Here is a 20716-nt window from a genome sequence, read left to right as displayed (position 1 = left end):
TTGCTCTGGATCCACAGAAGCAGGGCCACGGAGCATAACATTTGCATATTTACTCATTTAAAGTTAAAAAAAGCCTGCTACTTTCTAAGTCCTTACTGTATCTTTTTTTTTTTTCTTTCTTTTTTTCTAGAAATGGAACTAGTTGGGCTGTGCCCCTGGTGGTGCAGAAGGTGTGGAGGACTCCCCAGGCTCTGGGAAGAGAGGCAGCAGAGAGAGAACTAGCTGAGCAAGCAGGAGATCGAATGAATACCCCTGTGCCCTGGTCCTTGTTCCCAGCACAGGCCTCAGCTTCTCATCAGTCACCTCCTCTCAGATCCTAGGGGGGCAGGGAGGGTCCAGCAGGAAAAGCTGTCGGTAAGAAATAAAGGGATGGATCAATAAAGGAGGGGGTATTTGATGATGAGAGTGCATTTATTTGTAGTAGTCTGCATACCGTGGGGCTGGAAGGTGGCAGTTGAGGGAGGTTGGAACCCAGCTCTACATTCTGAAGGGCTCTAACTTGACTGGCAGGGCTGCGTCAGGATGAAACTTCAAGCAACTCTGAAGGCTGAAACGTCAGTCTGAACAATTAGGGAGGCAGGAAGCAAAAAACCCAGGTTACAACAGTCCAGGAAAAGGAGACGTTTGCTGAGGCTATAGAAAAAAACAGGCCACCAAGTTGTAAAGCAGCAGGAGTGGCAAGAGACCGTAGTAGGTATTAAAAAGAGACGTCAAAGATTATTCTATTGTTTTAATAACACGGACAATCAGAAAATTGGTGGCAAAGGGTCAGTTTGGTGAAGAGGAGAATTCGAGAAAGGAAGACTAAGAGCTGTTTTTGCCATGTATAATTTAAGACGTCAACCAGATGCTCTATGTAATGTATGGAAAGATGCTATACTTAGCCTGAGTAGAGAGGGGAAGTTCAAATGCCACAAATATAGGTCACACTGACACATATACATTTCTCTGTCAAATAAGTAATCTCGGAAAACTCGCCTTCCTTCGATTCTTGTGGCCATTTCGGAGCTTCTGAACTACGTTTCCCAGCACGCCCTGCGCCACGCCCCACTTCGCCCCTCCGGGAAGGGGTCCCGTGAGTCTCTGGGCGCAGAGCTCCGCCTCCGCCGCTGGGGGCGGGGCGACGTCGGACTCCAGGAGTGTCGGATTACGCACTTCCTCCGGGGTTGGGACCGAATCGCTGTGTGGCGGGTTCGAGTCCCGCCTCCTGACTTTCGCCCCAAGCCCCTGAGTCCGAGGCGGGGAGCATTCGCCTGGTAACGTCTCCACGGCCAGGGGCGGTGGCACACCTTGGGACTTCGCCATGGAGGACTACCTGCAGGGTTGTCGAGCCGCTCTGCAGGTAACGGATCCCGGTCTGTGACTGTAAGGAATGGAGTATGAGGTCCAGGAAGAACGAAGATGTGGGATCTGGGGACCCCCGAGGGTGTGTGGGGAAGGAACACAGAATTGTGGGGAGGGGGCTTGGGATCAGATCAGCCTTGGGGCCGGAGGAGTGAGGAACGAGAACCTAGCTCGGGGGAATGCTGCTCAGTCTCCCCGTTTTTGGTTCCTGCCTTTGGGGTTTCCCCAAGAGCTGGGAGGAGGAATCGTGGGTCTGGGAACTGCATCTGAGCCTCTGCTCGCTGTCGCCTGGGTCAGCTCCGTCAAAAGGTGAAGGACTGTGGTGCCGCCAGTCGTGCCCCGCGGGGTGTATTTATCCCTTTCTCCCCGCCCCTCGTTCAGTTCTCCGCTCGCAGGGCCTCCCTGGCCCATTGGCCTCCCTGTGAGACCCGGGGGTAGGAGGGAACCAGTGTCCACAGCCTTATTGCCTCAGAAGGGCTGTTTTTGTCTGGCGGGCCGAACTCATTCTAGATTTGAGGTGGTCATGGTGTTTTACTTTAAATCTGGTTTTAAGCTAAACATGCTCAGTACTGCAGGCGTATCAGTTGTTGACCCAAACTTGCATTCCTTTGCCTTCAGTTTTCTTCTTTGGCCTTAACCCACATGTAAATTACGTAAGAATCCCTCGCCAGGAAGGGATAAGCCCAAAGTGTGTTTGGAATCAAAACTATAAGCTTGATTCCTGAATGCTTTGTGGCTTATTTACGGTGCCCTGAGCTGGTTGGAATCTCCCAGCCATGCTGACTGGTCATGCACATTAGGCTGCTACTCCCAGTTAGCAGCACAAAGCTGACCAGACAGAGGCTGGAAGAGGTCCCTTGGCCCCTGCTACCTCAAGTGACACTGCCCCTGTGGAGACCTAGACAGATGGTTGACTATGCTTTCCTTTTGAAGTATCTTTATTTTGAAGTATCTTTAAACTCTGCAGATTCCCTTGGGCGATAGATTCTAGTCTTTAACAAATCCTTAAAGTCACCTCTTTCCTTTTGCAGATTCGGCTTCTGACATAAATGAATGTCCTCACCTGAAGTATAGGTGACAAAGGACAATTTTAATACCAATTGCACCAAATTTTTCCTTGTGAAATACAAACTTTGGGAAAGTTGACCTAATGCGTAGGGCAGTTTGGAACCAATTCGTTAGGTTACATCTGATTTGCACCATAGGGAGCTCATTGGAGGACTAATGTAGAATCTTTGTGGCACTGTTCCAAGTGCTATGCAGTTGGAACTCCGCACCCCCCCTCCCCGCTGCAGAACCCAAATGACAGGTCTCCTTTCTACCACTTGGTAAAGAGCCCTTAGATCTGAAACCTCACCAAATAGCCTTTCATTGCATGCATCTATCCTAAGTCGTCTTCACTCCAGAGTCCCCCCAGGTTAACAGTATATCTCCTACAGCAGTATGAAGCTGAAAAATACTGGATTTTTCCAGTATTGCTGGTATCCTGAGTTTTCTCTGCCTGCATTCATGCCCCAAGAAGCAAGATCTAGATCTTTATTTTTCCAAACTTGTGAACTTGTGAAGGTGAAGTTGTATCTTAGAGTTCTTATTATCACACAGCCTAGCCGGGGCTGGAAGAAATGAGAAAATCAGACTCTAGGAATCTTAGTGGAGGAACTGGTGACAGGACATACAGGTGGTTGCCAACAATGTAGATTGCTTTTAATTTATAGGGTGCCAGGCTGGCTTAGTCAGTAGAGCATGTGACTCCTGATCTCAGGATCATGAGTTCAAGCCCCATGTTGGGCATAGCACTTACTTTAAAAAAGTAAAAATAAATACTAGAGGGGTATTTCAGTGGCTCAGTCGGTTAAGCGTCCAGTTCTTGATTTCGGCTCAGGTCATGATTTCACAGTTGGTGAGATCAAGCCCTGCATCAGGCTCCACGTGGTCAGCAGCGCCTGCTTGGGAATGTCTCTCTCCCTCTTTCTCTGCTCTTCCCCTGCTAGTGCTCTCTCTCTCTCAAAATAAATAAACTTATAATAAATAAATACTAGATTGTTTTTAATTATAGAAGTAGTAAATGTACACTGTGAAAAGATTTAAATACAAAAAAGATACGAAATGAAAAAGATCGTTTATCTTCTCCCCATCTAATTCCCCAGAAGCTGCACCATGATTTCTTGTGTAAAGAGATACATGATTTAGACAGACTCTATTACGTTTGAGTGTTTCTGTTAAGCTTTGGTATAACTTTTAGGGAAATGTGAATGCTTGACTTTTACATAGGATAGAGACAGCGTATAACCGGCCAATTCCCCTATTGATTTATTTTTGTTATTTGATACCAGAGAAATTTTTTTAATGTATATTTTTTATTTGAGAGAGAGAGAGAGAGAGAGAGAGAGAATGCGTACTCCAGCAGGGGAGGAGGCCAAAGGAAAGAGAAAAAGAGACAATCTCAAGCAGGTTCCACACTCAGCATGGAGCCTGATGTGGGGCTGGATCCCATGACCCTGGGATCACGACCTGAGTAGAAATTAAGAGTCGGCACTGAGGGGCACTCAGCCGACTGAGCCACCCAAGCACCCCTGATAACCAGAGAAATTTTCTACAGCCTCTGCCACAACGATAGTAAGATGTTCCATTTTATTTATTTATTTTTAGTGTTTATTTATTTTTGAGAGTGATGGAGACAGAGAGATAGCATGAGTGGGGGAGGGGCGGAGAGAGGAGACACAGAATCCGAAGCAGGCTCCAGGCTCTGAGCTGTCAGCACAGAGCCCAATGTGGGATCATGACCTGAGCCGAAGTCAGACACTTAACTGACTGAGCCATCCAGGTGCCCCTAGGATGTTCCATTTTATTTTTTTTTTTTTTTAATTTTTTTTTCAACGTTTTTTATTTATTTTTGGGACAGAGAGAGACAGAGCATGAACGGGGGAGGGGCAGAGAGAGAGGGAGACACAGAATCGGAAACAGGCTCCAGGCTCCGAGCCATCAGCCCAGAGCCTGACGCGGGGCTCGAACTCACGGACCGCGAGATCGTGACCTGGCTGAAGTCGGACGCTTAACCGACTGCGCCACCCAGGCGCCCCTAGGATGTTCCATTTTAAAAGAAATCCTGTTTAAATATCATATTCATGGTGACTCATCTTTCACGTCTAGTGGATAAAAACCTTTGCGTCAGGGCAGGGCTGCGTTCAAGTGTAGGTATCCATCCAGCTGCCTTCGGATAATGTGTGTTGTCTGCCCTCCTGTATGCATAGGGCAGGAATCAGGAGTGGCCAGCTGTCCTTCTGACAGCACAGTCCTTTCCTCAATATCTGTACCATTCTCTGTGCTGGGAGGGCTTCTCTATCCCTGGCTCTTTTTTTCCTTCCCTCATTAACTATTTTGTAGACTAGGCGTCAGACCATATTCAGCTTCAGAAGGGAAGTGATTGACTTTGCCAGCCCTAGAGCCTGTCCTTTCTCCCCACACGAGGCCACAAAGAACATCAGGATACAGTCATTGTCACTACCAGCTTTGGGTGTTTTTGTTTGCTTGTTTAAGAAAGAAAAGTTTATATTTACTTGGGGCGCTCAGATTTCATTTCTTCCACTGGCAGCTCAGGTTTCCTCCTGCTCTAAGTATAGCTATATCTGCCCTGAACTCTTCCTCTGATGGTCAGAAAACCAAAGCAGTTTGGCTTTGCTTTCAACTGGTGGGGGATGGGAGGGGAGAGGTGGAGGGTTAAGAGATACACACGTTCCTCCTAGATGAAGAGAAGGATGCCTTATAAGTTGGGCAGCCCAGGACAGTTTAGTTTATTCAGATATAACCATTTATTGCACCCTTTTTTATTCTCACAAGTGTCCCCATTTGAATAACAGAATGTATGGTCACTAAGTCATAAACTATGTTAAAAATTAAGATACATGCCCACGAAAAGAGGGCGAGCTCCTTAGGGTAGAAGCTCCATATGAGGGCTGCAGGTGCTGGAAGCTGGAGGTCTATCGGAAGAGTATTGCTCTGGCCTGGGTGGCCAGGGGAGGCATCCCAGAGACAGGGCCTTCAGGTGGCATGAAGAGGCAGGGACCGGTAGGGAAAGGAGAAGATGGAAGGCAGCTACAGAGCAGACACTTATGGGCTATCTCATTTAATCCTCGTCACAACTGCATGAAATCAGTTACACGATTATCATTTTTAAATGAGGCTTGGAGAGGCCCAAGTCCCATAACAGGTAAGAAGCAAAGCTGGGAGGAGTGCCTGGGTAGCTCAGTCGGTTTCCGACTTAGGCTCAGGTCGTCATCTCGCAGTTTGTGAGTTCAAGCCCTGCGTCAGGCTCTATGCTGACAGCTCGGAGCCTGGAGCCTGCTTCGGATTCTGTCTCTGTCTCTCTCTGCCCCTCCCCTGTTCATGCTCTGTCTCTCAATAATAGATAAATGTTAAAAGAAAAAATTAAGAAGCAGAGCTGGGATTCAACCCTAATCTGTGACCTCTTCACATGATAGTTCTGCCGCTTAAAGGGCAGAGCTGGGAATATACACAGCATGTATTGTGGGTGGTGAGTAGACCGGACAGGCTGGGATGATGGTGGACTGTGACAGGAGAGGGGAATGCCACCATAGCCTCTGCTCAGGCCTGCTTCAAGATAGGCTGACAGCCCAGAGGACTCCTTTGATATTCATTCCTTTTGGTTGCCATCTGGGCTTGAACAAGCACAAGGGGCTAGTTATTCCCCTTCCTGTGGATATCCTCTCAGAGTCACAGAGTTGTATGTGGCGCCTACTTCCTGCTCTCCTGCTTAGCCCCCCTCCATGCTGGGGATCTGACCCATCCTCATTCAGCTGGAGCAGCACTAGTGTGAGTGAGTTTTGGAAAGTTTCTCAGAGGGCCCAGCACGAGGGGGGTCCCACTTGCTCTGCCTTTTCTCTGTTACCTTATTTCTCTAGAGTCCGGGCCATATGGCCGCTCGTGTTTACACAGTTCCCTTTCCAGTGAACACAGTGTCCCCCCTTGCTGCTTCAGTGAGCAAGCTATCTCCACAGTCACTTACCTCAAGTGCTGTGTTGTCACTCTGGTCTGCAGCCATCTGGGCAGTTCTCGGTATCTGGGAAACAGGGGGACTTTCTCCGGTATCCAAAGGAGAAATTGCAAGTTAGAGGAGTTAATATAGGACTGAATTCTCCCCTTATGTAGGAAAAGAGTTTAATATTGAAAAGAATCTCCCCTCCCTTGTGTCGTTCAGTGTGAGTGGGTCTGGCCTGCCACCCTCTTGAGGTAGGCTTAGAGAAATGGGTGCAGGGGAGAACCTAAGGGCGGACTTTCTCCGCAGGTCCTTTGTGCGAAACCTCTGCCTTTTGTACTTCTCTGAGGGTGGGAGTAGGAGATGTGGGGGGTGGGGGGATAGTTTAAAATAAAAAAACTTGTGGGGGGGGGGCGCCTGGGTGGCTCCATCAGTTAAGCATCCAACTCTTGATTTTAGTTCAGGTCATGATCTCACAGTTCATGAGTTTGAGCCCTATGTTGGGCTCTGCACTGACAGTGTGGAGTCTGCTTGGGATTCTCTCTCTCTCTCTCTCTCTCTCTCTCTCTCTCTCTCTGCCCCTCTCCTGCTTGTGCTATCTCTCAAAATAAGTAAATAAACTTAAAAAACACAAACAAAAAAACCTGAGGCACCTGGCTGGCTCAGTTGGAAAATCATCTGACTCTTGATCTTGGGGTTGATCTTGATCCCATGTTGGGTGTAGAGCCCATGTTGGGTGTAGAAATCATTTAAATAAATAAAACTTAAGGAGAAAAAAAACCTGTTTAGTTACTGGATAGGGCAATTTATGCCACCAAAAGTCCTCTAAAATTGTACCTTTCTAGCTGTAGCTTTCTGGGGGAGGGAGGGTAACAGCCAAACAGGCAAGATGATTCTAGGTTCCCCCAGATTCCCTTTCTTCCTATAGTTATATTACTTGATAACTATTGCTTGCTACGTTTTGCTCCTCTGAACCCCATTCCTACTTTTCTAAACTCTTGGCATCTAGTAAATCTTCCCTGATTGAAGAAGTCAGAGTGTTTGGATTTTTACCTGAAAACCTAGCAGTTTTCAACTGGGAGTGATTTTGGGCTCCCGGGGAATATTTGGCACATCTGGAGACATTTTTGATTCTCATGACTGGGTGTGCTACTGGCATCTTGTGGGTACAGTCTGGGGTTGCTGCCAAACTTCTCCCACACAGGACAGCCCCTACAACAAAGAACGATCCAGGCCAAAATGCCACTGGTGCTGAAATTAGGAAACTCTGCTGTAACTGGTAGGTCTCATTTTGTTCTTATCTCTTCCTCTCTCAGAAGCACGCTGAGGTGTAAGTTCCAAAGTAAATTTGTAAGAGAGAATTCTTGTGCCCTAAACTGAGCCATGGACATAATTCTTAAAGTACCTACCTCTTCAGGTTGTTATTTAAGACTCTGATAGCTAGGGAGACACAAGGGAACAAGGTTAATACTAACAGCAGATATCCCTCCCTCCTCAGTTCTTATCAGCAGCTGGACTTTTCAAAGCTTTAAAAATAAAAGTTCCAGGGCACCTGGCTGTCTCAGTCGGTAGAACGTGCAACTCCTGATCTCAGGCTCATGAGTTCGAGCCTCACATTGGGTATAGAGATTACTTTAAAAATAATAATGATAGTAATAAAGGGCTGGGGGCATTTTCATGGATTGGGTAACTGGATCATGGACTAGATTTTATTTTACCTTTATTTTCAAAAGCTCTTCGCCTCTTATGATTTAGAAGTGTATGGATATTTTTCCCTATTTGAAAACAGCAGGGTCGGGGGAGGAAACTGGGGTTGATGCAGCCTGACTATCACCTATCCCAACTGTTCTACCTTTGATTTCTTGAGTGCCCAAAGAGGCGTAAGACGTTAGAGAATTATTTACTGCTGTTCTTTAAGTTAACAATCAAGGAGGAGCACCTGGGTGGCTTAGTCGGTTGGGTGTCCGACTTCGGCTCAGGTCATGATCTCACAGCCCGTGAGTTTGAGTCCCGCGTCGGACTCTGTGCTGATAGCTCAGAGCCTGGAGCCTGCTTTGGATTCTGTGTCTCCCTCTCTCTCTGCCCCTAACCGACTCGCATTCTGTCTCTCTCAAAAATAAATAAATATTTTTTTAAAAAAATTAAAAAAAAAAACAATCAAGGAGACAGCGTAGTAGAAGAAAGGGCACTTTTCTACCTCCTGGTTGGATGTGGAATGCTTAAACTTAGCAACACACAGGTGGCCTGTCTGCTAATATCTTCATCCATGAAATGAGGACTGTCATAAGATTGGCTGACCCACCTCCTCTGTGAAGATCAGTGAGAGGGTGTGTGGGAAGCCCTGCTCAGGTGTAAGGGCAGTGGAAACGGACAAAGGTATGTCTGCTAGCATCCCATTCTCCTTCCTCAACAGGAGTCCCGGCCGCTACATGTTGTGCTGGGAAATGAAGCCTGTGACTTGGACTCCATGGTGTCAGCTCTTGCCCTGGCTTTTTACCTGGCAAAGGTGAGTACTTAGCAACAGAGTCCTTGAGAATGAAAAGATCTGGATCCAAGACCCAGCTCTGCCACTTTACACCAGTTACCCTTGGGTCAGTTAAATCCCTTAACCTTACTGAGTCTCAGGTCACAATCTCTAAAATCTGAAATGATGCTATTTTGCAGTGCCCCTGGGAGGATCAAATGAGTAGATGTATGTTGAATAATTTGTAAGTCATAAGGCAAATTCAAGCTGTTTATTATTTGAGTTCTTCTGGGTACCAGTGATCTCATGCCCAGGTCAGCTCTTAAGGATTAATAATCCCTTCTCCACAGCATCTAGAACCAGGTCTTTTCCATGAGTTGTCTTCTTGACCTTCATGTATACTAAGAAGGAGAGAGGGCAAGAGTTGTCCTTTTGTTTTTATCAACTGGGTAGTTGTGGCTTTGAGAAAGGCAATTACTTCCCCAAGATCATATCTCCTCTGGTTCCAATAATCTTGTTACTTTTCCTGTCTATGCCAAAACATTGCCATATGTTCTTTTCACTTTCCTTATCCAGACAACAGAGACTGAGGAAGTCTTTGTGCCAGTTTTAAATATAAAACGTTCTGAGCTACCTCTACGAGGTGACAACGTCTTCTTCCTTCAGAAGAGTCACATTCCAGAGTCCCTCTTGATTTTCCGGGATGAAATTGACCTCCATGCCTTGCACCAGGCTGGCCAACTCACCCTTATCCTTGTTGATCATCATGTCTTACCCAAGTAAGTGGAAGGAAGTTAAGCCAATATTTAACATGTGCCATGTTGAGCTCTGATGAGTAAGAAATAAAGAGAGGAAGAATTTCTGCTCTTGGGGATCTCACGGGCTAATTGCAATTGCTGGGTTATATAAGATATAGAAAATCAAAAGAAAATATTGTTAGTTCTCCAGTTACGCAAGTAACAAAAAGAAATAGAAACACAGAGAAGTCAAACTAAAGGATAACTCAGAAATAATTTAAATCTGCCTTTAGTACCATTATTTTGTGGCAGATTCACTGTAACAGAAGCCTTTGAATAATGGTTGCAACTGTTTTTGGTGTTTTTTTTTAATATTTTTTGAGATGAGAGCATGTGTGCAGATTTGGGGGAGGGGCAGAGAGAGGGAGAGAGATGAGGACAGAGGATCTGAAGTGGGCTCTGCTCTGACTCAGACTCAGCAACTGTGAGATCATGACCTGAGCCAAAGTCCGATGCCTAATTGACTGAGCCACCCAGGCGCCCCAGTTGCAGGTCTTTTTCATTTTAATCTTTAAATATATTTTTATTTTCTTTTAAGTTTATGTATTTATTTTTAAGAGAGGGAAAGCATGTGTGCGTGGGGTTGGGAGTAGGGAAGGGACACAGAGAGAGAGAGAGAATCGCAATCCACATTGTCAGCGCAGAGCCTGATGGTGGGGCCTGATCCCACAAACCATGAGATCATGTCCTGAGCTGAGATTGAGTCAGATGCTTACTGACTGAGCCACCCAGGTGCCCCAACTCTTTTTAATTAAAAAAAAAATTTTTTTTTAATTTTTTTAATGTTTATTTTTAAAAGAGAGAGAGAGAGACTGAATGCAAGCAGGGGAGGGGCAGAGAGAGAGGTAGACACAGAATCTGAAGCAGGCTCCAGGCTCTAAGCTGTCAGCACAGAGCCCAACACAGGGCTCGAACTCACAAACTGTGAGATCGTGACCTGAGCTGAAGTTGGACACTTAACCGACTGAGCCACCCAGGGGTCCCTTTTCTTAATTTTTAAAAAGCAAAATTATTTTGGGGGGGGCGCTTGTGTGGCTCAGTCAGTTAAGCATCTGACTCTTGGTTTTCAGCTTAGGTCATCTCACAGTTTGTGATTTCAAGCCCCGTATCAGGCTTTGTGCCAAGCAGCTTGGAGCCTGCTTGGGATTCTCTCTCTCCCTCTCTCTCTCTCAAAATAAATAAATAAAAAAAAAAAAAAAAAACCCAAAAAACAAAATTCCTCCACTTACGCTGTTTCTCTCTCTCTCAAAAATAAACGTTAAAAAAAAAAAAAGTGGGGGGGGTTGCCTGGGTGGCTCAGTCAGTTAAGCGTCTGACTTTGGCTCAGGTCATGATCTCGTAGTTCATGAGTTCGAACCCCACGTCAGGTTCTATGCTAACAGCTAAGAGCCTGGAGCCTGCTTCGGATCCTGTGTCTCCCTCACTCTCTGCCCCTCCTCCACTTACGCTGTTTCTCTCTCTCTCCAAAATAAATAAACATAAAAAAATTTTTTTTAAAAAAGCAAAATTATTTCCTACAAAAGAAAATATCTCAGTGTCATTGTGACGGGTGTTAGCGGTGTGTGGTAACTGACCCTCGAGAGGACAAATAGGTGTGTAGAGGATAGAGTAGTGAAATATACTGGAGGGGAGCAGAGGATACGAGGGAAAGTTTCCTAAGAGAGTTGACCCTTGATCTCACTCTTGAGTGTTTGCTCTTGGAATGGGGAGGTGAGGTAGTTAGGAAGAGCATCCAGGCAGAGAGAGGAATTAATATAAGCAAAGGCAGGCAGGCATGAAATAGCATGGTAGATTGGGAGAAATGGAATTTGTTTTGCATGGCTGGAGCATAAAATGTGACCCAGAAGTAGGACATAGGAAGAGGTGAGACTAGGGAGGTGGGTGGGGCCAGAGTTTGGACACCCTTTAGGCCCTGCCAAGGAGATTAGACTTGATGTTAGGATAGCGGGGAGCTATTGTGAATTATATTTTATCCAGATCCTGACAGAATCAAATTTGCATTTTTCAGATGATCACTCAGCAGCTTTGTGGAGGATAGCTTAGGAGGGCCTGAGACGGGAAGTGGGTGTTTGGTTGGGAAATTGTTGGAACGATCTAGGTGAGAGATATTGAGGGCTTAGAATAAGGCGATAGCAGAGGGTTGGAAAGGAGGAGATGGATAAGGATTGAGGTAGAGTCCATAGGATCTCGTGAACTGTGTGCCATTTGGGTATTAAGCAGATTGAGTGACAGGAGAGACTGAAATACTGGGTGCCAAGTGTGTCAGTCGGAAAGGCAGCTCCTAAGGAGATCAAATACGTGGATGAGATACTTGTTGCTGATATTTCACCAAGTTCACTTACATACTATTTTTTCCCGTTTATATACTATTTAAAGATGACTTCGGTTCTCACATGAAAGAAAAGAATTGAGAGCAGTGAGGCCGAGGTGGAAGTGACCAAAGTTCTTAAGTGTTTGCCTAAGATGTGCATTTTCCTTCATGGGTGAGGTGGAGCTTTGGTTAGAAGCAGCTGGAGTCCCCCCACCTATCTTTCTTTCTCTTTTCCCCACACCCACTTTCCCACACAGAAGTGACTCGGCCCTAGAGGAGACAGTTGCAGAGGTGCTAGACCATCGACCCATCGAGCAGAGACACTGCCCTCCCTGCCACATTTCAGTTGAGCTGGTGGGATCCTGCGCTACCCTGGTGACCGAGAGAATCCTGCAGGGGGCACCAGAGATCCTGGACAGGCAAACTGCAGCCCTTCTGCACGGTGAGGGTGGCTTTCGGGTTAGTTCCTCCGTGTCCACCCCAGAGGAGAGTGGAAACGTCTAGCCTCTTCTAGCTTAATCATACCCTCTCAAAGCTATCCAGCTCATATCAAAGGCTGGGTTCTTTCAGGGTGCAATCAGGCATGAAAAGGCTGTGGTGAAAGCAGAAAGGAAGACAGACCTAGAAGCTGCCTGTTGGTGGCTATGTGACCTTGAGCAAAGATTTCTTAACCTTTCTTGTTCTCATTTTCTCCATTTGTAAAAAATAAAAAAGAGAGAGAGAGATTGAACTAGACTATCTCTCCAACTTCTAGGTTTTTTTAATGGAATTTGGCTACAGAAGGGAGATCGTGTCTCTCTGACTTGGTCTCAAGATCTCTGAGGGTTGAGCTGCTCAGGCACCCATTCTGCCTGCCCACATTTTAGTTTGGATTTGGGTGGTCTTACTCAGCACATAGTCCCAGTTCCTCATTTCGTTTCCAGTGTGTTTGCCGCACGCTCTTCCCTGTATTATGTCCATCTGGTTGGAGGGTTGTGTGTATTCTAGTGGTTGTGAATGGAAGGCCATGGGATTTGAGTCCTGCCTCCTGCCTCCACAGGAACAATCATCCTGGACTGTGTCAACATGGACCTGAAAGTTGGAAAGGCAACCCCAAAGGACAGCAGATATGTGGAGAAGCTGGAGGCCCTCTTCCCAGATCTGCCTGAGAGAAATGACATCTTTGATTCTCTACAAAAGGCAAAGTTTGATGTATCAGGTGTGAAACAGTAAACTGACTTCTCTCCCTCCCGCATGAGAAAACAGATGGACAAGCCTTGTTCACAGTATTTTTGAACACCATTGAAACAGTTTTCAGAGCATGTATAATGCTTTAATCAGAGAGAACCGAGGTAGTGAGTCTGATCATGAGCTAATCAATTGATTTACTATCCTGGCTAATGGGTAGGAGAAGGAGGAATATATTAAGAGTGTCAGAGGTTTCTGGGCTAATCGGAAAATATAAATATATGAGTAAAATCTGCTGAGGGAATGCTAAATTATCTGAGTGAGATCTAGATAATTGTTTAGGGAAGCAGAAGAAACATTTAGGGTAAATATACAAAGGACAAAGGAAGAGAACAAAAATACTTCCATAATTTGTTACCCAGATACTACCTATTGACCTTAAAAAAAAAGTACCACATGTACTTACAGAAGGTTAAAACAACACAGAAAGGGGTAAAAGAATCTGTTTATAATCATATAATAATTAGTTATCTCCCCTATTCATTGGCCCAAGGAGAGGCTGTGTTTGTTCTCACCTTTGACCCGTCTTGGTGTCCTCACCTTCCTGGGCTGGGGACCCTGGGCTCTCTTGTTTGACCCCTGATCTCACATTCACTGTCTAGGACTGACCACTGAGCAAATGCTGAGAAAGGACCAGAAGACCATTTGCAGACAAGGCATTAAGGTGGCCATTAGTGCAATATATATGGATTTGGAGGTAAGAGCAAGGCGTGGGTGGGGAGAGAAAATCTTCAGTTATATATGTAACCTTGCCCCTCATTGCTGGCTCATCTCCAAAATAAGTCTTGTACCCATGTACCTTTCCCTTTCAGCAGACAGGTCTGCTGTCACTCCCACAGTCCGTGACCTCTCACTGCACTACCACAATAGCCTGCATACCGGTTTCCCTGCCTCTGCTCTTGCACCCCTACAAACCATTCTCCCCATAGCAGCCAGAGTCATGTCTTTATAAGGTGTAATTCTGAAAAAACAAAACAAAACAGATGTAATTCTGATCACATCAGCTCCCTTCCTTTGCTGCCTTTCCATTGCGCTCCTGATAGAATCTAAAGGCCCCGGGGGCACCTGGCTGTCTAAGTCAGAGGAGCGTGCAACTCCTGATCTCAGGGTCGTGGGTTCGAGCCCCACGTTGAGTGTAGAGATTACTTAAATAAAACTTAAAAAAAAAAGAAAAAAAGAATATAACAGCCCTACTGTGGTTTACAGGACCCTCCTTGATCTGGCCCTGTCTCTCTCTCTCTCTCTCTCTCTCTCTCTCTCTCTCTCTCTCTCTCTCTGACCTCATCTCCTTCCAGCCCCACTCCTGTGCTTACAGTGCTATAGCCACACTCATTTTCTTTCTGTTCATGGGATCCATTAAGCTCATTCCCACCTCAGGGCCTTTGCACTGGCTTTTCCCTCTGCAGAGCTGGCTCTTCCTTATCACTCAGGTCTTAGTTCAGATGTCTCCTCTTATAAGAGGTTTTTCTTGACCACTGTGACTAACATAATATCCTTCGTGCTCAAAAATCTCTAAAATATTTTAAATTTTGTTTTATCCTTAGCAGTTAATGGACTGAAGTGATCAATTTCATGGTTTCCTTGTTTATTGTCTACATTCCTCTGCCAGTTTATCAGCTCCACCAGGGCTGGAGCCCTGTTTCTTCTGTTTCTTCTGTATCGGCACCTTTGACAGTACCTGGTGCATAGCCGGTGCTCAGTAAATTTTGTTGAATGGGTGAATGAGTGTAACTTTGATAACGGTATTTTACTACCTGGTTCCATATCATATTCATTTTAAATCATTTGGCAACTGGATCTGAACACATCCTGTCATAGTCTGTACAGCTTTCTATAAATACTGTGTAAAACTACTGAATAATTTTAATAAAACAAAATGGCGTGGTCTCTTCCCTTGCTACCTAGTTTGGGAAACAAACATAAGAGTAGAAAAGGCTTGCCAAATAGCATAAATTGACACAGTGAGAAATTGACACGTGAAATATGCCAAGGACAGAGAAAAGCCCTGATCTGGATCGGCTGGTAGTAGTATTCAGTAGAGGAAATACCACATGAGACTTTGGAGAAGAGTAGAGATTGGCAAAGAATGAAGAGCCAATGATACACTTGTCCCATGTGTGTTACCGCTGTGTCCCATTGTTCTATTAGAATGAAAATACCCATGAGGCGAAGACCTTGCTTAAAAAATGGCAAGAGCAGGAGAGCGTTGTACGTGCCAGGCATGTTACATACGCGATCATGTTTTAATTCTTAAAATAGGCACATGGTAAATGTTTTATCCTCAAACTTAAGTCCAGGGAGGTTGATACAACTCCTTGATGGTACAGCTAATAGTTACCTATCAGAGCTGATCTTCAAACCAGTTCTGTCTGAACGCAAAACCTATATTTTCCCCATACTACATACTGCTTCCTGGCACACAGAGAACACAGAGTAAATATTGGATACCTTTTTTCCAGAGAACAAGACCCAGGTTAACATGGAAAGATACCCTTTGTGAACACGTTTTGTTACTGGTGACAAGGAGAGTCCAGCGGTAGCCCTTTTCATTGCCCCATTTCTTCTTTTTCAGGCCTTCCTGCAGAGGTCTGGCCTCATTGCAGACCTCCATGCTTTCTGCCAGGCGCACAACTGTGATGTCCTGGTCGCCATGACTATCTTTTTCAACACTCACAATGAACCAGTGCGGCAGCTGGCTATTTTCTGTCCCCATGCAGCGCTCCGAATGATGGTGAGTCTCTGTCTCTTCTCCAGCCTGAGGTCCCTACAGAGCTCTGCTTGTGAGCACTGCCCAGTGCTGTAAAGACCTCTGCTTGGTTTTTGTGTTTACACAGAAGTCCTTTGACCTCTTTCCAGAATCCTCCCTCCCTGCCCTTCCCCATTCTCTCTATATGTGAATAGCCTTAGTCATACTGTTAAGAGAGATTCAAAGGGAATTAGAGACACAGTTCCCACTTAGAAGGACTTTGAAATCAGATTAAAAGAAAGTGTTATAAATCTGGAGTTAAAATTCAATTCTTAGCCTAATCTTTAATCTTCACCCCAGAAAATCAGTTCCTTCCTTTTTACCCATGGCCTTGAAAATGGGAAACTCAAGAGAAGACTTTTCTACTACTTAACCGTGCAGCGATGAATGACAGTGTCTAATGCTAATTCTGTAGAAAAGGGATTGAAGCACAGGTGTTCCTTCCCGATCTGTTTGGCCACCTTTCCCACTTCTTCCCCTTTCTTTTCCTCTGTTGGTTACTGGGCAATTAGCCCAGGGAAGAAGAATTTAAAAGTGGACGCGAGGGGAACCTGGGTGGCTCAGTTGGTTGGGCGTCCGACTTCAGCTCAGGTCATGATCTCACGGTCCGTGAGTTCAAGCCCCACATGAAGCTCCGTGCTGACGGCTCAGAGGCTGGAGCCTGCTTCAGATTCTGTGTCTCCTCCTCTCTCTGCCCCTGCCCTGCTCATGCTCTGTCTCTGTCTCTCTCTGTCTCAAAAATAACATTTAAAAATTAAAAAAAAAAAAAAAATGCATGTGAGGCAGTCCAGGGACTTTGGGGTTTATTGGGCTACATGAAGGCTGCTAAAGACTGATCTGCATACAGCCTGATAATCTTTTGCATCCATGGAAGGTATGTCACCCTTTCTTCTCTTCCACAAAGCAAATGTGATTTCATTTAGTGGAAGGTAGTTTGGCACTGTGGAAAGAACTAGTTTTTGTGTTTTGTTTTTTTTTAACGTTTTATTTTTTGAGAGAATATGAGCAGGGGAGGGGCAGAGAGAGAGGGAAACACAGAATCCAAAGCAGACTCAACTGACTGAGCCACCCAGGTACCCCAGAACTACAGTTTTAAAAGGCAGATGGACACGTTTTCTGTCCCAGATTTGCCACTTACCTGCTCTCTGAGCTCAGGCAAGTCAGTTGACTTCTGAATCTGTACGTGGCATAGTATTACCCACTGATTAGCCTGATGTGCTCATTAAACCTAATATCGTACGTAAAGTACATTGCTGGGCACAGAGTAAGCACTGAATAAATGGTGGCTCTCACTAATCGTGTCCAGAAGGAAAGGGTGCTTTGGCCATGGGAAGTGTCTCTCCCACCTTCCTAAGTGTCCCCACCTTCCCCCCACCAAACCCTTGCAAAGTTCTGCAGATAACAGAGGGTTCCCCCACTGTCCAGGCTGCCTCTGCACTGGGAAATGGGAAAGAGGTTTCACAGCATGTCCTGCCATCTCATCTCTTCCTCCTCTGTTGGAAACGATAGAAGAGAATAGTTTAGAATACTGGTTTTGGTGGCAGACCTGGCTTCAAGTGTCAGTTTTGCTTCATTCAAACTATGACCTTAGGCAAGTTACTTCATCTAAGCCTCTGTTTCCCTACCTGTGAATGAAGGTAATACTAATCCAAATTTTAGAGGGTAGTTGTGACGATTAAATGAGGTAATATTTGGAAGTGGTCAGGCTCAGCACCACGCCTGACGTACCTCCCACCCCCACTTTGATCTGTTCATTCTTTCTGCCTCTGTCTTGCCCCTGACCTCAGTCTACATGTGTGTCCCATTCTAGCTAAGGATAGAGTTCAAGTTTTTGAGCACAGATATACACTTGGAAACAACACTAGGTCAGGGGGTCCTGTGTTCTGGTTCAGACTCCCATCATCTACGTGCTTTTGCTCAAGATGCTTAATCTCTCCAGGCTTGGGTTTACAAAAATTAAATATATGATCTCAATTGGGGCGCCTGGGTTGCTCAGTCAGTTGAGCATCCTACTTCAGCTCACGTCCTGATCTCGCAGTTCATGGGTTCGAGCTCCGTGTCTGGCTCTGGGCTGATGGCTCAGAGCCTGGAGCCTGCTTCGGATTCTGTCTCCCTCTCTCTCTGCTCCTCCCCCACTCACATTCTGTCTTTCTCTCTCTCTCTCTCTCTCTGTCTTAAAAATAAACATCAAATGTTTCTTCTGTTTCTAAATACTATATGTATTCACAGTAATACTGAACTCTGTCTGATTTAATCAAAAGTGTTTCTCCTTCTATAAGGGAAGCCTCTAACTTAAGAGACCCCAGCTGTTTGCTTCACCACCTCATGTACCATCTCCCCATCTTGTCTCTTCTTTAGATCTGTGGAGTTCTGGAATGCTCCCACTCTCCGTCCCTGAAGCTGACCCCTGCCCCAAGCACCCACCCTAACCTCCAGGCCTATCTTCAGGGCAACACCCAGGTATCTCGGAAGAAACTTCTGCCTCTGCTCCAGGAGGCCCTGTCAGCATATTCTGACTCTGTGAAGATCCCGTCAGGGCAGCCCGAGACCGAGGGTGTGTGCAGGGAGCAGGCGGACAAGGACTTGGACAGGGCAGGGAGCTCCCTGGTTCCTGGACTGAGTCAAGATGAGGAGGAGCCTCCACTGCCCCCCACGCCCATGAACAGCCTGGTGGACGAATGCCCCCTGGATCAGGGGCTGCCAAAACTCTCAGCTGAGGCCATCTTCGAGAAGTGCAGTCAGATCTCACTGTCACAGTCAACTGCTGCCTCACTGTCTCAGAAGTGACTGCTGGGGGCGGTCGAGGTAGGGAGGGCGGTTGCTCGAACCACCTCAGTTGCACGTGTTGAGATGTGTCGGCAGTTCTGACTTTGGTGCTCTGGGGTCTGGTGTACTGTTTTCGTGAACCTGGGAAGAGAAAGAAGTGAAAGAAAACAGTTGCTTGAGGGATGGCTTTTGGCCTTTTCTCCAGATCTCTACCCATTAGACAGATTATATTATTTAATTTAATTCTCCAAATCTGCACTGACTCTCCTCTGTTTCGTTGGCCAGGGGCACAAGGTAGTACCTGCATAGCTGCGGCAGAGCGGCACAGGAAAGCATACCCCAGCAGTGCCCTCAGTAAGGCTCTTCAACAGAACCGGTATCTCTCATGAAACCAAGCAATCATTGTCTCCTTGTATTCATTTATTCTCTTATTCATTCAGGTATTTATTGGTTACCTCCTTTAAGCTAGATAGAAGAGAGAGTGTGCTTTGGAAACTTCTCTTGCTGTTTTCAGCCTTTAGCAGAATACGGCCCCATGATTCCTCTTTCTGCCCCCAGTTAAGTGGTGGTGTCCAAGGCCGAGGTGGCCACAGTTGTATTCTGAGCTCATTCTGACTCTTTTAGGATTGTTGGGAGGCAGTTGGGAGGCCATTATCTTCTGTCCTGGTCAGCTGGCCTGGCTCTCAGTTTCTGGGATACCCCAGAGCCACAGGGACCCTGAAAAGACCCAGAAGACCCCTGGTTCTTGAGAGTTCAGGAGACACCCAGGAAGGCCTTAAGACCACATAGGCACTCTTCCCAAAAGACAGCAAAAGTGCAGTGAGAGCCCCGGCTCTATGCCCTGCTTTGGTGGCCCCAAATTCCTTGTCCATCTTGTTCTCTTCTTGTTCATATCGAAGGGAACATGGAGTTATAATACCGACTGCCGTGAACTATGTCTCTCTTGGCAAGACCCTTCATTTCTCTAGGTCTCATTTTCCCCATCTGTAAGACCAAGGGTCTGGACTAGATGTTCTCTGGTATTCTGGGATCTGCCTCTTTTGCCATCTCTCCCCTGCTTCTGTGTGTGTGTGTGTGTGTGTGTGTGTGTGTGTGTGTGTGTGTGTGTGTATTTTATTTCTGTTTTCCCTGGGAAAGCTCAGGGTGGGTGAATTGTATTTATATGTGATTGTACCAAGGGACTCAGCCTCATGTAGCATGTACAGGGGTGTGATTCATACCGTAGTGACCCACAGAGCGCTCCCCCACTGACTCATTCTGCATGTGTAGAGTCTCCCTTTGGCCTTCAGACCAACCTGCTCCCCTTTTTCCTACCCCACGGCCCTATTCCATGTAAGTTGCCAGTGGTTCCACCGAACAGTGGGATGTGTGGCAGTTTTGGCATGACGTCTTCAGTAAGAGGGGGATGATGTGACTTCGCTTTAGGGGATGATGTCTGTAGCCATTGGAAGGTAAAAATAGTTGTGTGATTTCTGAACCAAAGGAATTTATGTTTTATAACTCGGGTACCTTATTTTGCATTTTGTTAAAGTATTAAATACGTTTTTTTTTCCTGTTTGGGGTCTCATTGTCTCTTTTTATAACTGTAATCAGGCCCTTCCCTCTGATAATGGTTTCAGTCTCCTCAAGACGCATCTCCCTTCTTCCTGCTCTACGGGACGGCTCCCTTCATTAACTCTTTTTGGGAATGAGGAGTGACAGCCTTCTATCTCTCCTCATCCTCAGCCTTTCATTTGTTTCTTCTTCTAGAGCCCAGAATGCTCCCAAAGATGGCTTTCCCAATCTTGCTTATGCTCAAAAAGTGGGGCCAAGGTAGTCTCAAAACCAAAATATTTTTTTACCACTGTCTTTTGCTTTTTGTTTTTGTTTTTGATTTTTTTGTTTAAAGAGCAGCCTCCAGGGGCGCCTGGGTGGCGCAGTCGGTTGGGCGTCTGACTTCAGCCAGGTCACGATCTCGCGGTCTGTGAGTTCGAGCCCCGCGTCAGGCTCTGGGCTGATGGCTCGGAGCCTGGAGCCTGTTTCCGATTCTGTGTCTCCTTCTCTCTCTGCCCCTCCCCCGTTCATGCTC

The 20716-nt window shown here is 46.1% G+C and overlaps 1 protein-coding gene across 4 annotated transcripts; it reads left to right on the top strand.

The window, feature by feature from the left end:
- The first annotated feature begins 239 nt into the window (after positions 1-239).
- PRUNE1 (prune exopolyphosphatase 1) lies at positions 240-20206 on the top strand. 4 transcript variants are annotated; one of them, XM_019432832.2, is made up of 8 exons: positions 240-354; positions 8751-8843; positions 9378-9580; positions 12167-12351; positions 12949-13107; positions 13739-13833; positions 15709-15867; positions 18241-20206. In XM_019432832.2, exons 2-8 carry the CDS (start codon positions 8805-8807, stop codon positions 18667-18669), a joined length of 1269 nt encoding a protein of 422 aa, XP_019288377.1. In that variant the 5' UTR covers positions 240-354; positions 8751-8804; the 3' UTR covers positions 18670-20206. The 4 variants fall into 4 exon arrangements, with proteins under 4 accessions (XP_019288377.1, XP_019288374.1, XP_019288375.1 ...); XM_019432829.2 differs by lacking the exon at positions 240-354 and adding an exon at positions 1234-1342; XM_019432830.2 differs by lacking the exon at positions 240-354 and adding an exon at positions 7352-7616.
- The last annotated feature ends 510 nt before the right edge of the window (positions 20207-20716 follow it).

This window comes from Panthera pardus, unplaced genomic scaffold, assembly GCF_024362965.1.
Source record: "Panthera pardus isolate Hobbes unplaced genomic scaffold, ASM2436296v1 HiC_scaffold_11, whole genome shotgun sequence".
Classification (NCBI taxonomy): Eukaryota; Metazoa; Chordata; class Mammalia; order Carnivora; family Felidae; genus Panthera; species Panthera pardus.
The sequence above is the reverse complement of the archived record's forward strand: the minus strand, read 5'-3'. Positions and strand labels throughout refer to the sequence as shown.